The 20,270-nt window shown below is 44.8% G+C and overlaps 1 protein-coding gene across 50 annotated transcripts in view; it reads right to left on the bottom strand.

Annotated features, from left to right (window-relative positions):
• Positions 1 to 20,270, bottom strand: part of PPP6R3 (protein phosphatase 6 regulatory subunit 3) — a 140,780-nt gene that overhangs the window by 58,571 nt on the left and 61,939 nt on the right. For 18 of the 50 annotated variants that reach the window (XM_023653807.2, XM_023653816.2, XM_070228508.1 and 15 more), the window contains 6 exon segments: positions 19,797 to 20,029; positions 14,341 to 14,527; positions 10,923 to 11,060; positions 8,256 to 8,321; positions 5,935 to 6,047; positions 1,660 to 1,773 (listed from right to left, as the gene is read on the bottom strand). In XM_023653807.2, the coding sequence (XP_023509575.1) occupies positions 1,660 to 1,773; positions 5,935 to 6,047; positions 8,256 to 8,321; positions 10,923 to 11,060; positions 14,341 to 14,527; positions 19,797 to 20,023 (845 nt within the window). In that variant the 5' untranslated portion in view covers positions 20,024 to 20,029. 50 annotated transcript variants of the gene reach the window in all.

The following is a 20,270-nucleotide window of genomic DNA, read 5'->3' as shown; positions in this document are numbered from 1 at the left end:
GATAAGGCTAAGATCTGAGCCCCCACTGTCTTTTTTAAAATTTAATCTTGCTTAGTATTTGATAAAGCTTTCTGGTCTTCGGGCAAGTTCCTTTTGGTCAGAAATTTCCTTCTATTGTTTCTTTTATTGTTTTATAGTCTCTGTTTGCTCTAAGTTGTACAATTGTGGTTTCTTTTTTCCTCTTCCACAGGCAAAAATGTATCCTTTTTCTCAGATTTATTCCTTTCTCAAGTCAAGGTAGTTGATGCAAACCTCAGAGCATCACTTCATGTGCTGTTAAACCATTTCAGGAGATGGTGTAATTGCCCTGCAGCATGAGTAGCAAGATGACAGTCTTGAACCATTTGATTAACACTTCAAGTTACTGGCTACATTATTTAAAATATGATTTACCACGGAAGACATAGACACAATCCCAAAATTACAACATACTTGGAGCAGTGCGGCCATACTGCCCTTCCATTATCCCTGACCAAAGATTAAACCAACCAGGAACAGAGATCAGGAATCTGGGAAGCAGGGGTTGGTAAGGTTGTGTTCACTTTTTGCTAGAAACCAAAATGACATCATTGAAAGCCAATCCAGAACTCTTGGACGGCCAGAGTCTCCACACGCTGACAGCAGGCCTCTTCCACCCTCTTCTTCACGCCCTCCGGTTTACTGAATGGATCCAACAGTGAGTGAGAAAACACAAATTCTAATCTCAAAACCACGCACTCCTGGAGTGCTGACATATACATACTGCTTCAAATTCTCATGCTCCAGGAAATAATCAGAAAACTCTGACAATTAGTAAGTAAATTGGCAGTGGACATAAACTGTAAAGAATAACGTGACAGGGGCCGCCCCCGTGGCCGAGTGGTTAAGTTTGCGCACTCCGCTTTGGATCCTGGGCGCGGACACGGTACCACTCATCAAGCCACGCTGAGGCGGAGTCCCACATGCCACAACTAGAAGGACTCACAACTAAAATATACAACTCTGTAATGGGGGAGCTTTGGGGAGAAGGAAAAATTAAAAAAAAAGAATAACATGACAAACATTAAACGGCTGGTCCAGGGGCACACACATGGGACAAAGAGACTACATTTCTGATTCTGAAACACTTAGCACAAATTTTTCCTTAAAGCCTCAAGCCACCTGCCCATCCATTTGAAAGTAGCCTCAAAACTGCAGCGCCCCTACACGAGGAACCCTGAAAACACCATGCGAAGCCTCAAGTCAGCATGTGCAGGAAAGTATCACAAGACGGAAGAGTCCCTCAGCCGCCACTTGGAGGAGACCAGGAGGAACGCCTGTTCTCTATTTGTGTAAGCAAGAAACAAGCTTCTCTCATGTTTGAGCCATTATACAGCTTTCTGATTTGTTTACTATGGCTCTTATTATAGTAGCATTTCCTTTAACCACTACAAAAACCCAAATGACTAGACTCCAAATACTGCCAATAAATAGTGCTTACCAACCATATTTTTCAACGGCATCCCTATGTACCACACTCACCTAAAGCTAACTTATAGTTTATACAGCAGGAAAAGAGTCAGCAGCTGAAATTCAAGGGCAGGGTATTGTAGCTTATCAACCAACAACCTAACTCTCAGCTTTTAAAAACTCTAGAAGGAAAACAAATGGCTCATTTTAGGAGATAAAAGGAAAGCTTACGTTGGTCGTCGCGTCTCAAGTAAAGTCAGCAATATCTGGATTGCACTGACTATGGCTGATTCGTTTTTCTCCTTGTGGAAAATATTTGATAGAAGCTGCTCTATAATTTCTTGCCTAGGGAAAGAAATCAATAGTCACATGCTAACTGTAATATCATTTAACAGTAACAACTTCAGAGAAAAAGACCATGTGCCAGTAAGACGAGTATTACACGAGAGTTCAACCTCACTTGGGCGTAGATGTTTTACTTAAAAATATTTTATTTTTAATACATTTATTAGACAAGCAATCCTGCTTATTATGAATGTAACACTCCCATACATATATTCCTACCCTCTCCCCTCAGCGAAATCATCTGGGCCTGCTTGCCTTTGCCAATCTTGTTGACACTCAGACCAGGGTGGTGGGGGTGGTGATGGTAGCTGGGGGTGGTAATTATGACTTAGAACTCTTGACCTCACAAAAGAGGAGGCATTTTTCAAAAATGCTAATTAAAATCCATAAATGTTTTCCCACAAAGACATTAACGTATAATCAACAAAGATCTAAAACAGGTAAAAGAGAAGGCCAACTGTTACAGTTTACTCTACAATTAAAATTTGGTAAATCAAAATAATACCGTAGCAATAAACTGGATTTGAATAAACAATTGCCCAAAAAGTATCCTCCAGAGGCTCTTCCCATTGCACCTCTACCGTACAGATGCAAAGTCACAATTAACCTAAGACACAGGGGCACCTGTTAGGTAAATTTACACAGACATTCTCAAGGAAAACCTCAGTTTCTTAGGATCTCAGTAATTTTTAGAATCTATGCAGATTAAGAAATGGAATCTCCCTTACATATTATATGACATACAGCCAGGCTGTCCCTGTTTCTCAACTGGCAGAGACGGCAGTCATCCCAAGGTACAGCTGTGCTCACTGGATCCTAACACCATCCCTGACCGCCCCCTGCCAGGCTAAGGAAGCAAGTAGGAGAGAATCTCTTTCTATTCGGGTGAAGCAAATAAAACTGGTATCTAACTAACTTCAGAGGATCCCCTTGCAGGAAGGCGCTTTCCAGTGCTCCCAGAGCAGCACTCAAAGTGCTTGTGAGGCCTCTGCCCAAAGCAGCACCGTGAAACACACAGCACAGCACTGAGCACACAGCAGTTCACAGAATAAACGTTAGGTTTGGGATTGAGCTCCGGAAAACAAATGGCCTTTTACAGCAAATACGTATATTCCTCAAACAGCAGCCTCAGTCCAGGTAGAGGGTCCCGACACGGCACCATCTGCAGATGTCCACCTTCTCAATCAATCGTAGTATTCTTACTTATCAGAGAGCGGTCTCATACCCTCATAAATACTGATGCCCAAAAGAACTGGCTAACAAAGAGGTCCTCACTGTCTCCTGGCTGCATCAAACTGGAAGTGTACTGGAACCATGAAAGCATTTTACTAGTAGACAAAACGATAAAATAATCAGCAAAAATTTGATGGTCAAGATGCAACACAGTAGCTGAGCCATATTCTGAGTCTTACCTAAACATACAAATATCACCAAATACAGAAGAAATCATAAACTGAAGGACTGAGCTTATCAAACAGGATAAAAATATTTCTCCATATTCTTTAAATAAGGCATTTACTTACATGCGAGAGAAAATATATTCACTTTCACATTAAAAAAAGAACGGAGTTCTTGGCCGAGCACCAGGACACAAGCTGTTCCGCCTGGAGCACGCAGGGTCTCCAGCCGAGGTCTCCTCTGAGGCCACGGCTCACCCTCATTTGCTTTTGTTTTTTCTAGGCAGCCAGAGGAGAGGCTCACTGCTATAAACTAAGTGGCTCAACTGGCATCAAACCCCAACTCATTCTAAGCTCATTAGTATCAAGAACTTAGAGCTGCACAGTCCAACGCTCTCTAACAGAACCGTTTTTAAAGGAATTTTGGAACTTCAAAATTCTCCACAGAGGCACTAAACGGACTACATTCCATTTAAGCCCAGCCTGCCTCCCAAGCTGCTACTCACTACCTGACACTCAGTCTGCTTTCTCCAAGACCTTCTGGGACGCCACCCGTCTTTACCTTCTCTTTAACCTCAGCTCATCTCTTTAAGTGCCAAAAAGAGTTAGGTAATCTGTTTGTATACTATGTATTGTCAGATTGACCTAATAATACATTGCTGTATTATTAGATAATAACTTAGAAAATATATAGATATTATATATTACATAATATAGCAAATATACGTAAGATGCTACTATGATTAATAAAAGTCTACAAAGCTTATAGAAGCCATTGTCACTGTGTATTTTCTCAATCAACAGCTACTAAAAGAACCACCATAATGCCTGATATTCAAAGGGCTTGGCTCTCCTTCTCAAGAAGAGCGTGGGGAGAAGCACTATGACAGACGAAGTCCCCCCACGCTAAGCGCGGGAAGGTTGAACTCAGTGACATCATGGGGCTCCTGACCCATCAGGTCCATGTATCTGAAGAAATTTACTCCAACTAAGAGTTAATGATGCCAATTCTGAGCATGCACCCATCTGCAGGAAGTGACAGTTGCCTGATCCGGGACTAAAGACAGCCTAACTCTGACAGCTAGCATCTAGAAAGGCTCCACATTCGGTTGACACCGAGTTGTGTGAAGAGGGCCGCATGGCGCTAAGGGCCTCGGGGATGGCCACCAAGCTGCCTGACGTCCACGGTGGCCGGCACTGTCTACGGGGGGGGGGTCGTTCACCACATGTGGCCACTGAGCACTCAAAATGTCACTAGTCTGAATCGATCTGTCCTAAGTGTAAAATACACGCTGGATTTCTAAAACTCTGTACAAAGAAAAGAATGCAAATTATCTCAATAATTTTTAAGTGAACTTATGTTGAAATATTTTCTATCTATTAGATTAAATACAATATATTATGAAAATTAACTTCACCTATTCTTTAATGTGGCGACTATAAAATTTAAAATTATGTGTGACGTTTATTATATTTCTATTGGACAGTGCTGTCATGAACCACATGAAACTGCTGACATTCAACATTTTTTTAACCTACTCAAATGCCAGTTTTACATGGTTCAACCTAATACTACCACAATTATTAGTATTTGAATGTGGAATGTCTTCTATGTTACAAAAGGAATACATGTCATACCGCCAAGAATAACTGAAGTGAGGCAGGTAAAATCACGTTTTACTCAGAAGCTGATAATCTCTTTTAAGTTTGGCAATTTTGGAGAACTAGTCAACTCCTTTCTATTCTACAATACACACAACTTGACTTCTCAGAAGATGGAGTTTAAAACAAGATCCTTGTCTCTAATCTGTTCCTTCCTTGTCTCACACTTGCCAAGTAAGTAATACACACAAATGTTTTATTTTAATAAATGGGCCTTTCAGGTAGTTAAGCCAAAAGATGCCAAACGAGCTTCAATATACAGGAAGACTAAGGACTCACAAAGTCATTAAAAATAACGACAGTAGCAATAAATTGAAGCAAGACTGGCATTTGTACTTAACAATTCTAACTGTGTGTACTCTCTCCACTTATTCATCCAGTGGGGAAATGCCCGATTTCCTTTACTAAAATAACTTTCAGCTGTATAGACGCAGGTCAAATGTATGCCCATGCTTGATGGTAAATACTCTTTCTGAAAATGCGTGAATCCAGAAAAACGAGTACACGGAGGTTGGCCATTCACAAATGTCAAAAGAGCACATCATTCTGCAGCTGTCTTCTACATAAACATGCGATGGCTATTCATAAGAAATTGTCTAAAAATAAGGGCAGAAGCAGTACAAAGAAATGAAACATACAAGACATCTAACCCTTCCAATCAGGTCTGGTGAGGGTGCCCCTAGTCAGCTGCAAAGGCATAGTAAATCCTAAGAAGGGCTTCTGACAAAAATCATTGCCTAAAGTGGGTCAAATCAGTTCATACATCAGAGTGTTCTCCAGCAAAGACTCGTGGAGGCAGTGACAAGTTATGATGCAGCTACCCCACCTGACGAAGGCTTTAGAGAATTCCAGTTGACAACTACATGAAAAGTTCAAAGTCTACATAGAAACGCCATTTATTTCCACTCTTACCCTGCAGGTCTCCGCTGGGCCTCGCAAATGGCTGAGATCAGGTGGGCAGGTTTGTCTGCCTGCTCACCCACCCAAGGGCACGTTCCAGGGACGTGGTTCCCCCACAGGGAACATTTACCAACCACTCACAATGGGAACACATCGAATAGCATCAATACCAAAAAGAACAAGAAGAGAGATTTAAACATACTTTTCTAGAGTGGCAAGCAGGGGATCTGGTTCTGTACTGTTCTGAATTTGTAACATCTGGTCTCTGCTCAGGCGAACAATTTCACAAAGTGACTGTGATGCATTTGAATGCCGCTAAAGGAAAAAAGTACAATTTTAACTATAAAACACGTCAGAAGTCAAATTTATAACAAAAAGTTAACAAGGAAATTGCTTAAGAAATAACCCAAATTAACACTGGTCATAAGTTGCAGTGAGTAAAAAGTTAAGCTCCAAAGAAATAACATATGTAAAAAGCATTTTATTCTGCCAGGCTAATAAGCTTTACTTAACAACACTGCACAGTACATACCACTAAGTGTTGGGAGATGTAATCAAAGTTCTGGCAAGGAAAATTATCTGCAATTGAATATTTGAAAAGATATATTCCCCAAATATACAGTTTTATCAGCATAGAAAGATGCATATGCTTCTTTGATTTAAAAGAAAAAGGCAAATACAGCTTTCCGGAATATACCAAAGAGTTAGAAATACGGCATCTCCCAGTGTCCAGCGTGTTTACCTTACAGGAAAGCACTGAGATCTCAGCACCCAAATATGTCATGTTCTGTGGCATGTGGCACTGAGCATATGCAGACTGAGCAATGTGTGCCCAGTGAAGGTAAAACAGTGATCTTCGAGCACAGGTGACAACACACACCCGGACAACAAAATCCACTCACTGGAATCAGAAGCCTAAGATTTCCTTAATAAATATAAATTGGTCCGTATAATTTTAGCATATCATTTATCACTTAATACAAAATAAGTATCAATAGGACTGTGCAAAAGGCAAAATGGACTTTCTAGCAAGTCAAGCAGGGAAGGTGCTGATGCCCCCAAATGCTTTGTCCTTCACAAAAAAACCTGCTGTGGAGTTAGACTCCTCCTTTATCAATTCCTCCTGCACCCTGCACACAGGTATAATATCCTATTGAGCAATCAAGTTCAAGTTCTTCTGCTCAAGAACAGGAATCCAGTGAGGAGTGAGCCTTGTCCATATCATGCACTCCCTGTGAATGGGGCAGGCCATGCTCCAGTCATCACTCTCCAGGACCTGCGCTGGCCACATTTCCAACACAGGAGAAATGTGCCTGGGGACCATCCAAGGTCCCTGCCGCAGGAGGAGGGATTATCATTATCACCCTAACCAGACCGAAGGCTCCTTCTAAGCAGGGGTTCTCACACTCCAGCACTCCTTCCCTCCAGCACCCAACGCTTGGACACACCGGAATGCACCCTGAATGTCGACACTAACAATACTGCAGGAGGCACATGATGCTCTGTCTCAAGGAAAATGATGGCGAATCCACAGCCCCTTCAATGGTTAGCTCTTTGTTTTTAAGCCAGTTTTAGATAAACCCCAGGTACCAAAGTGGAGTGGAAGGGACCGCAGTGGAAGAGGCTAGATTCACCTCTGTAGAAATTTACCTTCGTGAGAGAGAATATCCACTTCTTCCTTTGCATTGGTCCTTTATCGGGATCACTGTCCAATTAACCCCTAATCTTTAGGAGTACAAGGAGGTCCCCCTGTGCCCCAGGACACACCCTGCATCTCCTTTACACCAATTCCTTCATGGCTATTAGGTTGAACCATCTGGAATTGTCATGTCTGTAGGCAGAAATGGCCGAATGCTGGCAATTCCATATGGCTTAGCCCACTGCTGAAGGTGGCAGTAAGAGCAGCAGCAGAGAAGTGGTGACAGTCTCCTCCAAAGGCACACCCGCTGGTCCTGACAACCCCACCCGACAGGCGTTCCTCAGCACAGAGCTTTAACCCCATTGCCATGTCAATCTTCAGCACTCAGGACAAAGGCCAAAGCTGCCAGAGCACAAAAGCCTGAGCCAGGAAGTACAGGCCCCAAGAGCTCGTCACTCGAGGGGTTCATGGGTGACCAGGATCCTGCTGTGCTGCCAGGAAAGCTCTGGTCAGAATGGAAAGAACAAATGCAGACATGGCCATGTTATCTAGGCTAAAGATGGGTATAAAAGGAACAAGAAGTGTGGACGGAGGAGGTGTGTACTAAAGGCAAGCAGACTGAGCGTGAAATCCCAGCTCTAGAAACAAGACAATGCTAGAACCAAGGCCTGCTGTTTCATGCTTCTGGAAATATTCTGGGTAACAGCAAAACATACATTTTTCAAAGGCTTTAGTGTTGAGAAAATTTCAACTTTAAGAATGCCTAATTATCACTGTTCTACCTGCTCTCTACCTTCATATCTTGTACAGTTCTGCTCTGTGCCCAAATAAACACGGTTCTTTTTTTAAAAAAATCAAGTTTATAGTCACACAAGAGAACTTACATCTTCTTCTTGCGATGGATGAACTATTTCCACAAGCCTCTGGATAATTTTCTCCTCATTTAACCACTGTAAAACACATTGTAGAAGTAATCATAGCAATGAGTGGCTCCTGTTCAAGCCCCAATGAAGATTAACATACTTGGAAATATCCATCACATTTTAAGTAGAATGTTACAGGTTTCTCTGGACTTTGAACACTACAGGAAATTAAAAGTCCCCCAAGGAAAATGGCAGTGAATATATTATTTTAACAGTAGCCAACAGTTACCAACTACTCCCCAAATTACAATACCCACATACAAAAATTCTCTATATCAGCTTCTTAGCTAGGAGTAATTCCCAGACGCTGAGCACTAAAAGGGGTCTGCACTTCGGTTATGGGGGGTAATACATTATACATTTTCTATAAGAGAGCATTCACTTTAAGAGAGCTTCAGAAAGACTAGAAAAACAATATTCAGTATCAAGCCTCTGGGTTAAAACACGTGATGAACTTTTGGATTCCAAAAGCAAAACCACCACAGGCAGGAAATGTGGACTTGGGGGGAGAGCCACCACAGAAGCCGAGTTTATCCGCCCTGTCACATGTTAGCAGAGAGCTGTTATCATGACTAGGACAATCTCTTCTTAATCTTTATATGAGAGACTGCTCTGAAGGGACATATGAAGGGGATGAGAATAAGGAGGAATAAGTGAAAAATCAGCTGGCGTAATGCTAGTTCCACGAAGAGAGAAACACCATCATAAACAAGGGGCTCGCTACCTACAAAGGACACACGCACAAAGCCCTGAAGGTTAAAGGAGACGGGGGCGGGGGGCGGTTGGGTGGGTAGGAGGCCCACTGGGTGACAAGAAATCAAATACGATTTGCTGAAGACAGAAAAAGAACCCCTGAAGCTGCCCTGGCTCCATAGGGAGAACAAGCCACGGGAAAAGCAAACAAAGCTATCGGGAGGGCACTACAAAGGCAGAGACCCAACTTGACGTTTTAAGATCTGCCTTCAAATGTGCACATCAACCACCCTCTCGTTAAAATGCAGATTCTGATTCAGCAGGACAGGGTGAGCGCTGAGCTCACGGAGTTCTAACAAGCTCCCAGGTGATGTTTGGGAGGCCCTGAGTAGCAATGTCCTAAAACAGAGGACGGTAACACCTGTATGGGGGGGCGGGACGGGATGGAGGGTCCTGAGCACCAAGGGAGAAAGCAGGATCCTGTGGGCAAGGAGCTAATCAGTCTCCGGCCCCTACTGCCTCCACAGCCATTAACAAGCACCTCAACTCCAAGCCCACTTCTGGACTGATTCCCCACGGTGGGCCTCCAAATCAAAGGAAGACAAGGACTTCCTAAGCATCTTTCCGCCAACCACCTGTGCCTTTATTTAACCACCTATCATTATAGCCCTCCAGAAGCACATCTGTTCTTCTGGAAACTGGCCCTGAGATTCAACCCCAAGTGACCAAAGGAATTTCTAAGAAACCAGACTGAACAATTTCCCCCTATAATAATCTAAAAATAAAGGTTACCCGCCTCCTTGTCCTCAACAGTCTTGCCCAGAATCTTCAACTTCTTTTGATAAAAGACAGCCACAGAAACACACCTCCAAGGAACCAGCATCCCAATTTAGGGCCTCTTCCCACAGGCAACCCCCAGGACATTCACTAGCTATACCCAACTGCGCTTCTCAGCAGACCTCTGCCTGGTTCTACAGATCCAGCCCTGAACCCATGCCCAGATTCCTCCCCTCATACAAACACACGCCCTGGCATATTTGCCCATCTCAGAAAAACGTGCCCTTTCCTGGGACACCACCTGACAAACCCTTCTGCTGTCTTTCCTTCCAGTCCTTGCAGGTCTTTAATTAAAATGAGCATTTTCAACAAAACTCATTTCCAGAGAAATGAGTAAGGCCTGGGGTTCCAGGTTGAGTATTAAAGATGGAATGGGCTGGGGAATGGTTCTAGAAGAAAGCAGCGAAGAGAGGAGGAAAGAGATGACAAGAGGAGGAGGCAGATGAGAAACCGTATCTTTAAGTTACATCCTTCCCTCTTTCCACCCAAATTTCACCTAAGACAGCTCTTCAAAAGGCACAGGTATCCTAAAATAACCATCTCTCTAAAGTTTAAAATATTGCCCTTTTGGAAGCAAACTCTGTTCTCCCTCTTATCCCATGCTCCTAGTACCCAGAAGAACAAGGTTACTTCTGAAGCCTGATTCCCTGGAAATATCGGCATCTCTCCTTTTTGACTTAGAGATAACTCTGCAGTGTGTGTTCTCAAGAAAGAAGCCTCACAGCATACTCAGATGAGATTTATAGCTCCCAGCTTCTTATTTCTCCTCTTACCAGCTTTAAGACAAATCCTCCACCCATTGCACAGTCCCACTCCCAGTGAAAAACAAACCAGCAAAGGGAAGGATCCCCTTTGGGATCCTTGGACAATGATGTTGGACAAGGAAACATCCCACATACCTAGGGATGTGCACATCTGGAATCCTAACCCTGCAAGATCTTCAGCTCATCCTCTCTCGGAACAACCCTCCTTCTCTACCCCCTCCTCCCAGACAACCTTCTGCTACCAATCCCCTGGAATCCCACCCCAGCACACAGCAGCCCAGCCAGCTCAGACACCACCCCCACTCCAGTCAACGACAGTCATAATCCTACTCACGTTCAGCACGTCTTGCCTGGGCTGTGGAGGCTCGATGCATGTCAGGAGCCTGAGCAACAGATCCATGATAGCCGAGGTTCCTATGTGCTTTATAAGAAGGTCTACAAAATCACGTTTCTTCTTCAAGAACTCCACAATCTAGAGGAGAACAGACCAAAACTGAACCACACAGAACTTGGCAACTATCAACTTTAGAATGCTTTCCATCCTAATGCCTCTAACTGCCCCCTCCAAAACCCCAACACCACTTTAAGTCAAGGAGCAGCAAATGTTGAATTAGTAATAAGGTGTCCAACTGGAAAGCTTGCTAATTGTTACAATATTCAAAAACAAGTTAGAAAAAATTTGCCAAATTATCACATGCTCCCTAATACAAATGCACTATAATAGAATCTTTTATTTCTGCTCAATTTTATTATTAACTCTCAAAGAATGAGGATCAAAAATACAGTAACACCTATAAAGAGCAAGAGAATATATCATTTAACAGTGTATGGACCTAGAGCAAGTCTATTAGACTTTGCACTAAAATGCATAATAAATATTCAAAATCCTAATTATATGCTAGCAGGTAAGAGAGGAAAATTCAAAACATGAAGATTTCTACGTCAGTCAAAGTGGCTAACTCATCCGCTACAGAAACACCACATTTGGGTTTTAGTTCAGCAATTCATCCGATTAGATTACCACAAGGAGGGTGAGCATGGAAGAGGCTGAAACTACGCCCAGGGCATATGAAAACAGTGATCAAGTCGTGACCCTGCCAGCTGGGTCTCTTCTGTGCAGCAAGAAGAGAGAGACTGTTCTGTCCCGCCCACCCGCTGCACCTTCGGATTTCTGGCGTGTGCACGAAGCATCTACTCAGAAGGCCCAGGAGCAGCACGGCTGGTGCGGCAGCTGCTCTAACAAAGCCTCACAGAGTCTCTCAAAAGCCTGCGAGGGGGCGCTGCTTAACTCAATATTACAGATGAGGAAACCGAGGCTCAGACTGGTTAAGTATCTTGGAGAGCTGAAAAGTGGCTGCCCTGAGATTTAAACTTCGATTTGTATGCCCCAAAAGCCACGATCTTCCCATTATCCCACATGAAGAAGTCTAACAGCCAGAGATGACAACTAAGATTGCTTCACACAATCAGTGCAAATGCACGATTAACCATCACACGTTGCTTCTCTAGACAATGAGGTTAGCTCTTGTAATATAAATCTTGAAGAAGTTATATGTAATTAATCCACTCACAACTGAGTCACACAGTAGTTTTTAAAGGCACAGTAGAGGAGAGAGGAGGAAAAAGTCACAAGTGGTCAAAATACTGCATGATTCAGTGGCAAAAGCAGTGGATCTGGAGCCCAAAGGCATAAATCACAGCGCGTGCCAGGGACAGCCAGCAAGGACACTAGATGTCCTATACTGAGGATGACACTGCTGAGGTGCTAAACCATCCAACACTGAAGATGCCTGTACCCGGACTTTCTGGCCCTTGAGCTAACAAACGTCTGTATTGGCTAAGCCCAACTGAGCCTGAATTTTTTTCCCTTATTTGCAGTTGCATATATCCTTACTAACGTATCATGCGATGGGAAACCTTTATTTACACTCATGATTCTCAAAAGCACAGAGAGGTCTGACCTGTCCCTGAAGACAGCTGAAGAGCAAGGGCTATTGAATCCTCCCGTTATCATCCAAGGAGTCCTGAGCCAAGAGGCACAACAAGCAACAGAGTGACTGGGCCCTTTTCTCCATGCTTGACTGGCACGTGCCATCATCTTTACACACACAGTATGTCTGCCCTTGAAGACCAATGCAAATACTCAGAGCCCCACAAAGCTTCCAGTGTGTTCTCTCTCTCTATTAAAGGTACACTGAAAACCAGGACCCACAAATTTGGGTTCCCTGAGCAGAGAGTGAGGAAGGTGTAAGACCCGTTTAGATAATGCTACAACCATCTGGAACTGACTAGCAGCTTAGGCTGATGGGATGACTTGCACTTTCCTGAAACAGCCAGCAGTATTGTTATACCTCATCAGAAAGCAGACAGGGGAAGACAATCGGTATTAGAGTAATCATGATTTAGGGATTATTATCTAAGAAAAAAGAACCTCAATTCCAATACATTTAGGAAGGTAACCCTGCTTAACTAAGAACATGAAAGAACCATCGAGTCTTTCTAAAATAAAACATGGATCCACTTTGCCTGGCATAGGACGGACATACTGGGCCTAAAATAGCTCCCGTCCCTCCATGTCTGCTGATAGCAAGGGCGGGTCACGGAGCCTGCTCCGCAGCATGCAGGACACTAGGCCCGACCGGTGTAAGCCCCTGCACCTCTGGCATCAGTCCTGCTCACGGCACTCTGGCAGGTCTGTCTGTACCTGGGCTCTGAGCTGCTCGCTGCTCCCTGGCTGCCTGTTTCCCTAAGTGGATTCTAATCTCCTGGTAAGCAGATCATTTTCACGCCTATATCCACTAGAGCAGTGATTCTCAAATTTTAGCATGCATCAGAGTCATCTGGAAGGCTTGTTAAAACCCCATACTGCTGGGCCCCACCCCCGGGGTGTCTGATTCAGTAGGTGTGGGGCGGGGCTCAAGAACTTACATTTCTAACAAATTCTCAGGTGGTACTTATGCGGCTAGTCTGGGGACCACACTTTGAGAATCAGTGCACATACAAGAGATATTTGGAAAATAAGTTTCCCAAGTACATCCGAATTGTTTAAGAACAAGACACAGCGGGGAGGAGGGTGCAGGGAGGAGAGAAGAAGAAGAAAAAAGAGAGGGAGGAGGAGAGGGAGCGGGGATTCCTGCCAGAACAGTGAGGTATGAATTTCTGTCGAGCACTGCTGGACGGAACAGCAGAGCTTAAGGACAACAGCACGGAAGTACACGACAGCCTACACTCAGGTGTCTCAAGCTAAACATTTAAGTTTTTGAGTGGAATCAAAATAGAAACAATCCCCGTTTGTGTAAGCCAATCACCACTTTCACTCTTGGGAAAGCTTTTTTGCGCTTCATTGATCATCATTAGGAGAAAGAAAAAACACAAACAGCTGTTACTTCGCCATAGAGTCGCTGAGACCACTCGCACATTCAGTCGACTGCTCAGCATGCACCATGACGCGGTCTCCACAAATGGATGCCCGCCATTCTCATGCTTCTAACTACTTGTCAAAAGAAGAAACCAAAGGCTACTAAAAACTGAGATGCGAGGCACTTGGAAAAGAGTAGGTCAAGTGAGAACATACTCTTTACTGTGTCAATCAGTGTTAAGCGGCGAGCATTTAGAGCGCTGAGGTTTAAAAGATTCTTCTATAGAACCTGGACTTAGGGCACACTCACAACACTAAAGCAACAAAATCGTGGGGGGATCATCTCAGGGGGATGATCAGCCCTGATACTTACCTTCTGGAAAACAATATTTACCTGTTCTGGTTTTCTGCTGATAAGAATACTTAGCACCTTGCTGAAGAAACTGGCAAGTAGTGGGTTCAAGGGGGAATCGTTTAGGAGGAAGCTATATAATTTCATTAGCAAGGATTCATCTTCTCCCAGTCTATCATTCATCTGGGAGACATCAGAAGTGAGCAACTCACAAGATATATTTGGATACCTAGAAGAACAGGATACTTATATCATCATCTATGTTAACAGTTTAATTACATCAAGTAAAACACAAATCAGAAAGGCTTCCTAAAATTTTGTGAAAAATAACAAAAATCACCTTCTAGGAATTAGAAAATCATGTCAATCTATTCTGTTCAACCTCTAGATTAAATTTTCTACTGTGTCTAAAAAATTGTCTCTAAACCAAGCATTAATAGCAACACATTTTCCCCAACAGAACGAGAGCACACCGAGGACTCGGGAGCCGAGGGAGGCGATGCTGCAGGGCATGGGCCTTCGCAGCTCCACGTCTGCAGCAGGGACGGCCTGGGGCTGCAGCCATCAGCAGCCTGCGCTGGCAGAGAGAGCGACACAGCTTGGAGGACAACCACAGGGGATGCCAGTTTCCTCGAAACCGCACTGCACACAGCACCTTTTAACTTCCCAAGACACACTGAAGTTCCTGGACCGGCCACCTCTATCTTCACACGGGTTGCCAATGGCAGAAAGTTGCTTTGGGGGAACTTCTCAAGTGTTCAGTCTATATTACATCTTCAGACAACAAATATTCGACAACACTGAAGTGGAGAGCAGGACATGAGCCTGAGAACCCAGGTGGGAAGCTGTATGAAAACTCTGAGTGCTCCACACCAGCCTTCCAAGGTATTCTGGGGACCAGCCACCATCAGATCCCACTGCTGTGGGACTCAGAGCTCTTCCACAGACCCCTACAGCCCTAGAGATACCTGCACCCCTAAAGCACGCTTGCCTTCGAGCACCAGAGCACTCTCTGAGGAACAGGCAGCAGGTCCACTGTCTCCACTCACTTCCTTGCCGTCTGTTTTCAACAGTAACAATGGAGACTCCATGGCCCGTCCAGACTACACCCTCCCAGACCCACAGGTCCCTTCTCTGCTCTTTATTCCTCCCTGTCAAGCAGCCAGGATCCAGAACCGACTAGTCATCAGAGGCGGTGAGCTCAAATACTGTACCAGGACAGAGAGGTGACAAAACAGCCAGAAGCAGCTGTGTGACAACAGGGAGAGGTGAGGACTGTGGCTAGAACACATGCAACACCTTCAAGGCATCCAAGACCAGCAGCTGGCAGCCTGTCTTGAAGACCCTGGCTCGAGAGGCAACCGGCAACAGAGCAGAAGGCCACAAGACCTGAGGGGTCTGGTGTGAGGTCGCAAGAGGGACAGTGTGAGAATGTCTCAAAATGAACCTTTGTAGGTAGTAAAAAACCTGAAGAGAAAGACGACAGAACTGACAGGTGCGTGGGCATGAAGATCACATTATCAAATAGCTATCTTTTGGAGGCTTATGGCTCAATCAAATTAAAGTCTTTCTCACTTCAAGGAACATACGGGCTCAAAGATGCCATACTTATTATAAAGCCACCACTATGCTGGGGACAGGACTATGCAGTGGACACAGGTGCAGCTTGTGGAGCCATACCATCTAGGTTCAGAACCTGTTTCCACCACTTACAAGCTGTATGACCTTGGTCAAGTTACTTAACCTCTCTGGGCCTCAGTTTCCAAGTCCGCAATATTAAGACAACAGTCCTTACCCCACAGAGGAGGATCACATACCGAATACTGAGAGGGCCTAGAATAAACGAATGCTGGCTGTTTTTACTCCTCTTTATTTTCTGCTTCATAAAACTGCCACAACGCTGTACAGGGGCTGGGGTCGGGGAGGGCTTGTCTCAACTGCCCCAGTTTGAAAGTTGCCAGCAAATAAAGAATCAGTAAAAGGTAGCAGACCTCAACCCAGCGACGAGCTAAATGTCTAAGGGTGTATTTCGCAAACCCTGACGCAGAAGGTCCAGCTGAGCGCATAGGCATCTTTTTCAGTTACATTTCATGAATTTTTCACTCTTTTCCTATAGGAGACTCGGAAGTACGGTCTAGCTGGAGAAGCTCATACATGGGACCCAGGCACTATACAGACGGCTCAAAGTTCTGGTTCTGCACAGGCTGGGGCTACTCTCTCCCCCTCCCTCCATCCTTAACATTAAACGAGCTTCTAAAACACCCAAAGACCCCCTCCACCCCACCCACCCGGCAAGGCCTCTCCTTTTCCCCCACTGCATGTATGCTCTGACCTCGCTTCCTTTGTACTGACAACAGAGAAACAATCAGGAGAGAGCTCAGCCCAAACGCACCCGCAACCTGCATCTGGGCCCCTTTCTCCTCCTGCTACACAGGAGCCAGCCTCGTTCCTAAAGCCAGCCCTCCACTCGCCCCCTTGATCACACTGCCGCCCAGCCACTCAAGCACAGTGCATCACTACATCTCCGGCTCCCTCTGCACTGCATCATTCTCACCAGCATATAAACAGACCGGTATTCTTCCACCTAGGGAAAAAACAAACACATCTCTCCTGACTCCCCGTCTGCCTGTAGCTCCCACCTTCTTCCTCTGCTCCCCTTCCAGGAAACCATTTGCAAGAGCTATCTCTACTTTGTCTTCAATTCTTCCTCAAAGGCACTCCAGGGCCCACATGCTCCACGCTGCAAATGCCAATGGCTACTTGGCCTGCCAGCAGCAGCCCCTCACCCACCCGACGGCCCATGTCCCCTTCCTGGAGCCTGTCACCCCCTGACCTGCAAGGCAGCAGCCCCTGACCCACCCGACGGCCCATGTCCCCTCCCTGGAGCCTGTCACCCCCTGACCTTCAAGGCAGCAGCCCCTGACCCACCCGACGGCCCATGTCCCCTCCCTGGAGCCTGTCACCCCCTGACCTTCGAGACAGCAGCCCCTGACCCACCCGAGGGGCCATCTCTCCTTCCCGGAGCCTGTCACCCCCTGACCTTCGAGACAGCAGCCCCTGACCCACCCGAGGGGCCATCTCTCCTTCCCGGAGCCTGTCACCCCCTGACCTTCGAGACAGCAGCCCCTGACCCATCCGACGGCCCATGTCCCCTCCCTGGAGCCTGCCTTCCCCTGGCCTTCAGGGCAGCAGCCCCTCCCCGTTCTCCTCTTGCCTCCAGCCACTCTGCAGTCCCTCTCTGTGAACTTTGACCGAAACAACAGCATTTCAGCTTGTGCATTTATAATACTACTTAAGGACCTATATTTAAAGTTCTGTTAGTTCAAATTTATGCTAAATTATTTAAAACCAGAACTATCTGTATTACGATTAAAAAGGTTAGTGTAAAATGACAAACTTTTAAAACATTGTATACGATCACTGAATTAAGTTAAAACAGTGATAGTTCAATCCACATGTGTAGCTAACATATAGTTATGACGTTCACAAAATACAGCAATCACTCCAGCATCCAGAAACTATAAAAGACCAGTCTACATTTCCTTAGATGACTGTAGTTACTCCCAACCCTGAAAAGCTGTCAGATCCCATCTGGAAAGCCCTCTACGCTAATCCAGCTGCTGCAGTCAGCCCGTTACATGCAGGTTACACACAGCTGGTGGCCCTGTCCAGGGGGGAGGCCCAGCAGAGAACTGCTCTGCCCAGCCCGAGTCATGCTCCCTTGAAATGGTGCCATTCAGAAGGCTGTGTGTCCAGGGAGGCAAACTCCTCTTATAACCCCCAAAGTAGCACAAAAAACACTGGCGCGACAATACAACAAACGCCACAACTACTTTTTGGTAAAATAAGCATTTTCCATAAGGCACACTGACACTCCCCCAGTGAAAGAGGTATTAGCCTCATTCAGCTAGTGCAGAAACAGAAGGGCCAGCCCCTTCCTAAGTTCTCAGAGCGGTAAGAGGGAAGGGTTACGCCCCTCCCAGGTGGGCCTGAGGCCAAGCCCATCACACCGCCTCCTACCAGGATGTGTCCCTGGACAAGCATCACTCGCCTGTGCCGGCTCACTGAGAAGGGAATTCCAAAGCAGCAAAGTGTCTGTCTGTGGGAAATGGGAGTATGCTGGAATGCAAGTATTCCTTCTGCCAAATTTCTTTCCTCTTCTTTTTTAAGGCACTGATCTCTGAGTGGAGACTGTCATTGAATGCTAGTTGTCGATCTTAAATGGCTGGCAGGGAACATGACTCCTAGAAGACCCAAGCCCCCGGCAACCTGAAAGCATGAGTGAGTACTATTTCCTTGACAGCAAAACTTTCCCCACGAAGAAAAAAAGGATATCAGAAAAGAGGAACAGACTGGGGGAGAAAGGGCTAGGGAAAATCTACCAAAAGCCACAATTCTTCCTATTCCATTAAGTTTATTTAATAAATAGCCAATGACTTTTTGTTCCTGAATTTGTTTCCTGTATTTTCAGGGGGTTGGGGGAGCCAAATATTTCAATAGACTTGGAAATGGAAAAATAATTAACTGCAACCCCAATGCTTCAAATACATATGAAGTACAGGCACACTTCATTTTACTGTTTCACTTTACTGCACTTTGCGGATACTGTGTTTTCACACGACCCTCCACCAGCAGAAAGATTATGACTCGCTGAAGGTTCAGGTGATGGCCAGCATTTTTCAGCAATAAAGTATTTTTTAATTAAAGTATGTACTTTTATAAAGACACGATGCTATTGCACACTTAGACTACAGTACAGTGTAAACATAACTTTTATATGCACTGGGAAACCAAACATTCTTGTGACTCACTTCACGGCGTTATTCGCTCTATTGCGGTGGTCTGGAACTGGTCCCGCACTATCTCTGCGGTATGCCTGTACTCATAAAGGTTTCCAGGGGTCTGTACAGAAAGCGTTATAAGAGACAGTAATAAAGGATTCCCACTGCACTACCGCTGCGCATGTAAGCAGATCAAACCAGTGATGAGTAGATAAAATCCACTGTAGTTATTTATCCAAGGTGGTACCTGCTTAAATGGAGCTACACTAACATTCACCAAGAGCCTAACTCTTAATTTCAGTTAAGGAAGGTCAGAATTTATCTCATCAGCAACGCCCTTCAAAACCCCAGCTCTGGCTAAGATTTGGTGTGTGACGTTGGGGAATCACATCATCTCCATCTTCCTGTTCGCAAAGTAGAGAAATACTTACTTGGATCATCTTACTATTTTAAGAAAATCCATCACTGTTTATAAAGCGCTTTGCCCTTCCACAAACCTTCTGACTGAAATTCAGAACACTCATTTTTAAAATCCCGTGATTTCCCCGGACTTAGTTCTAAAGATAATATGCTCCAGGGAGCCCGTCGCTCTTCACCGTCTTAACATTCCGTAAATGGTCTAGAGCAGCCCCACAGACTTGCTGGACGACAAGGATGACAATATTCTACCCCGCTTCGCTCTCATCCCACCCTAGAGAGAAGAGTGAATTGTCTTACTTGTATCTGATCTTCTCGTCCATGTCTTGAGGCGGTTCTTCTATAACGAACGAGACTAAGTCTTCGAGACATTCTGCTTTTAACAGAAACTCAATAAGTTTGCGGTTCTGAGCTTTACATTCCTGTAAAACATCTTCCTCATCCATTAACTCCTTCAGTGTTACATCTTCTCTTTCTAGAAGTGTGTCTATGTGGGATGATGAGTGAAGATCAAATTTCCAAAACATGCTGGTCTAAACAAAATGCAGAGAGTATTTCAAATAAAATTTCAACTTCATATTAATTTCCCACAATTCAAACTTCAGTTTAGTTCCACAGTCTAAAATGCCAACTTGGGTCACAAAAGTAAAATAAGCTTCATAGTGAACCTATAAAATACTTCTTAAATAAGTAAAATTGGCAGGATTTTTTCCTTCTCAGAAAAGAAAATTTTTACTGATAAAAAATTTTGACCTGAAAATGCTACAAGAAAGC

Source organism: Equus caballus, chromosome 12, assembly GCF_041296265.1.
Source record: "Equus caballus isolate H_3958 breed thoroughbred chromosome 12, TB-T2T, whole genome shotgun sequence".
Taxonomy (NCBI): domain Eukaryota; kingdom Metazoa; phylum Chordata; class Mammalia; order Perissodactyla; family Equidae; genus Equus; species Equus caballus.
This window is presented reverse-complemented; position numbering and strand designations above follow the sequence as displayed.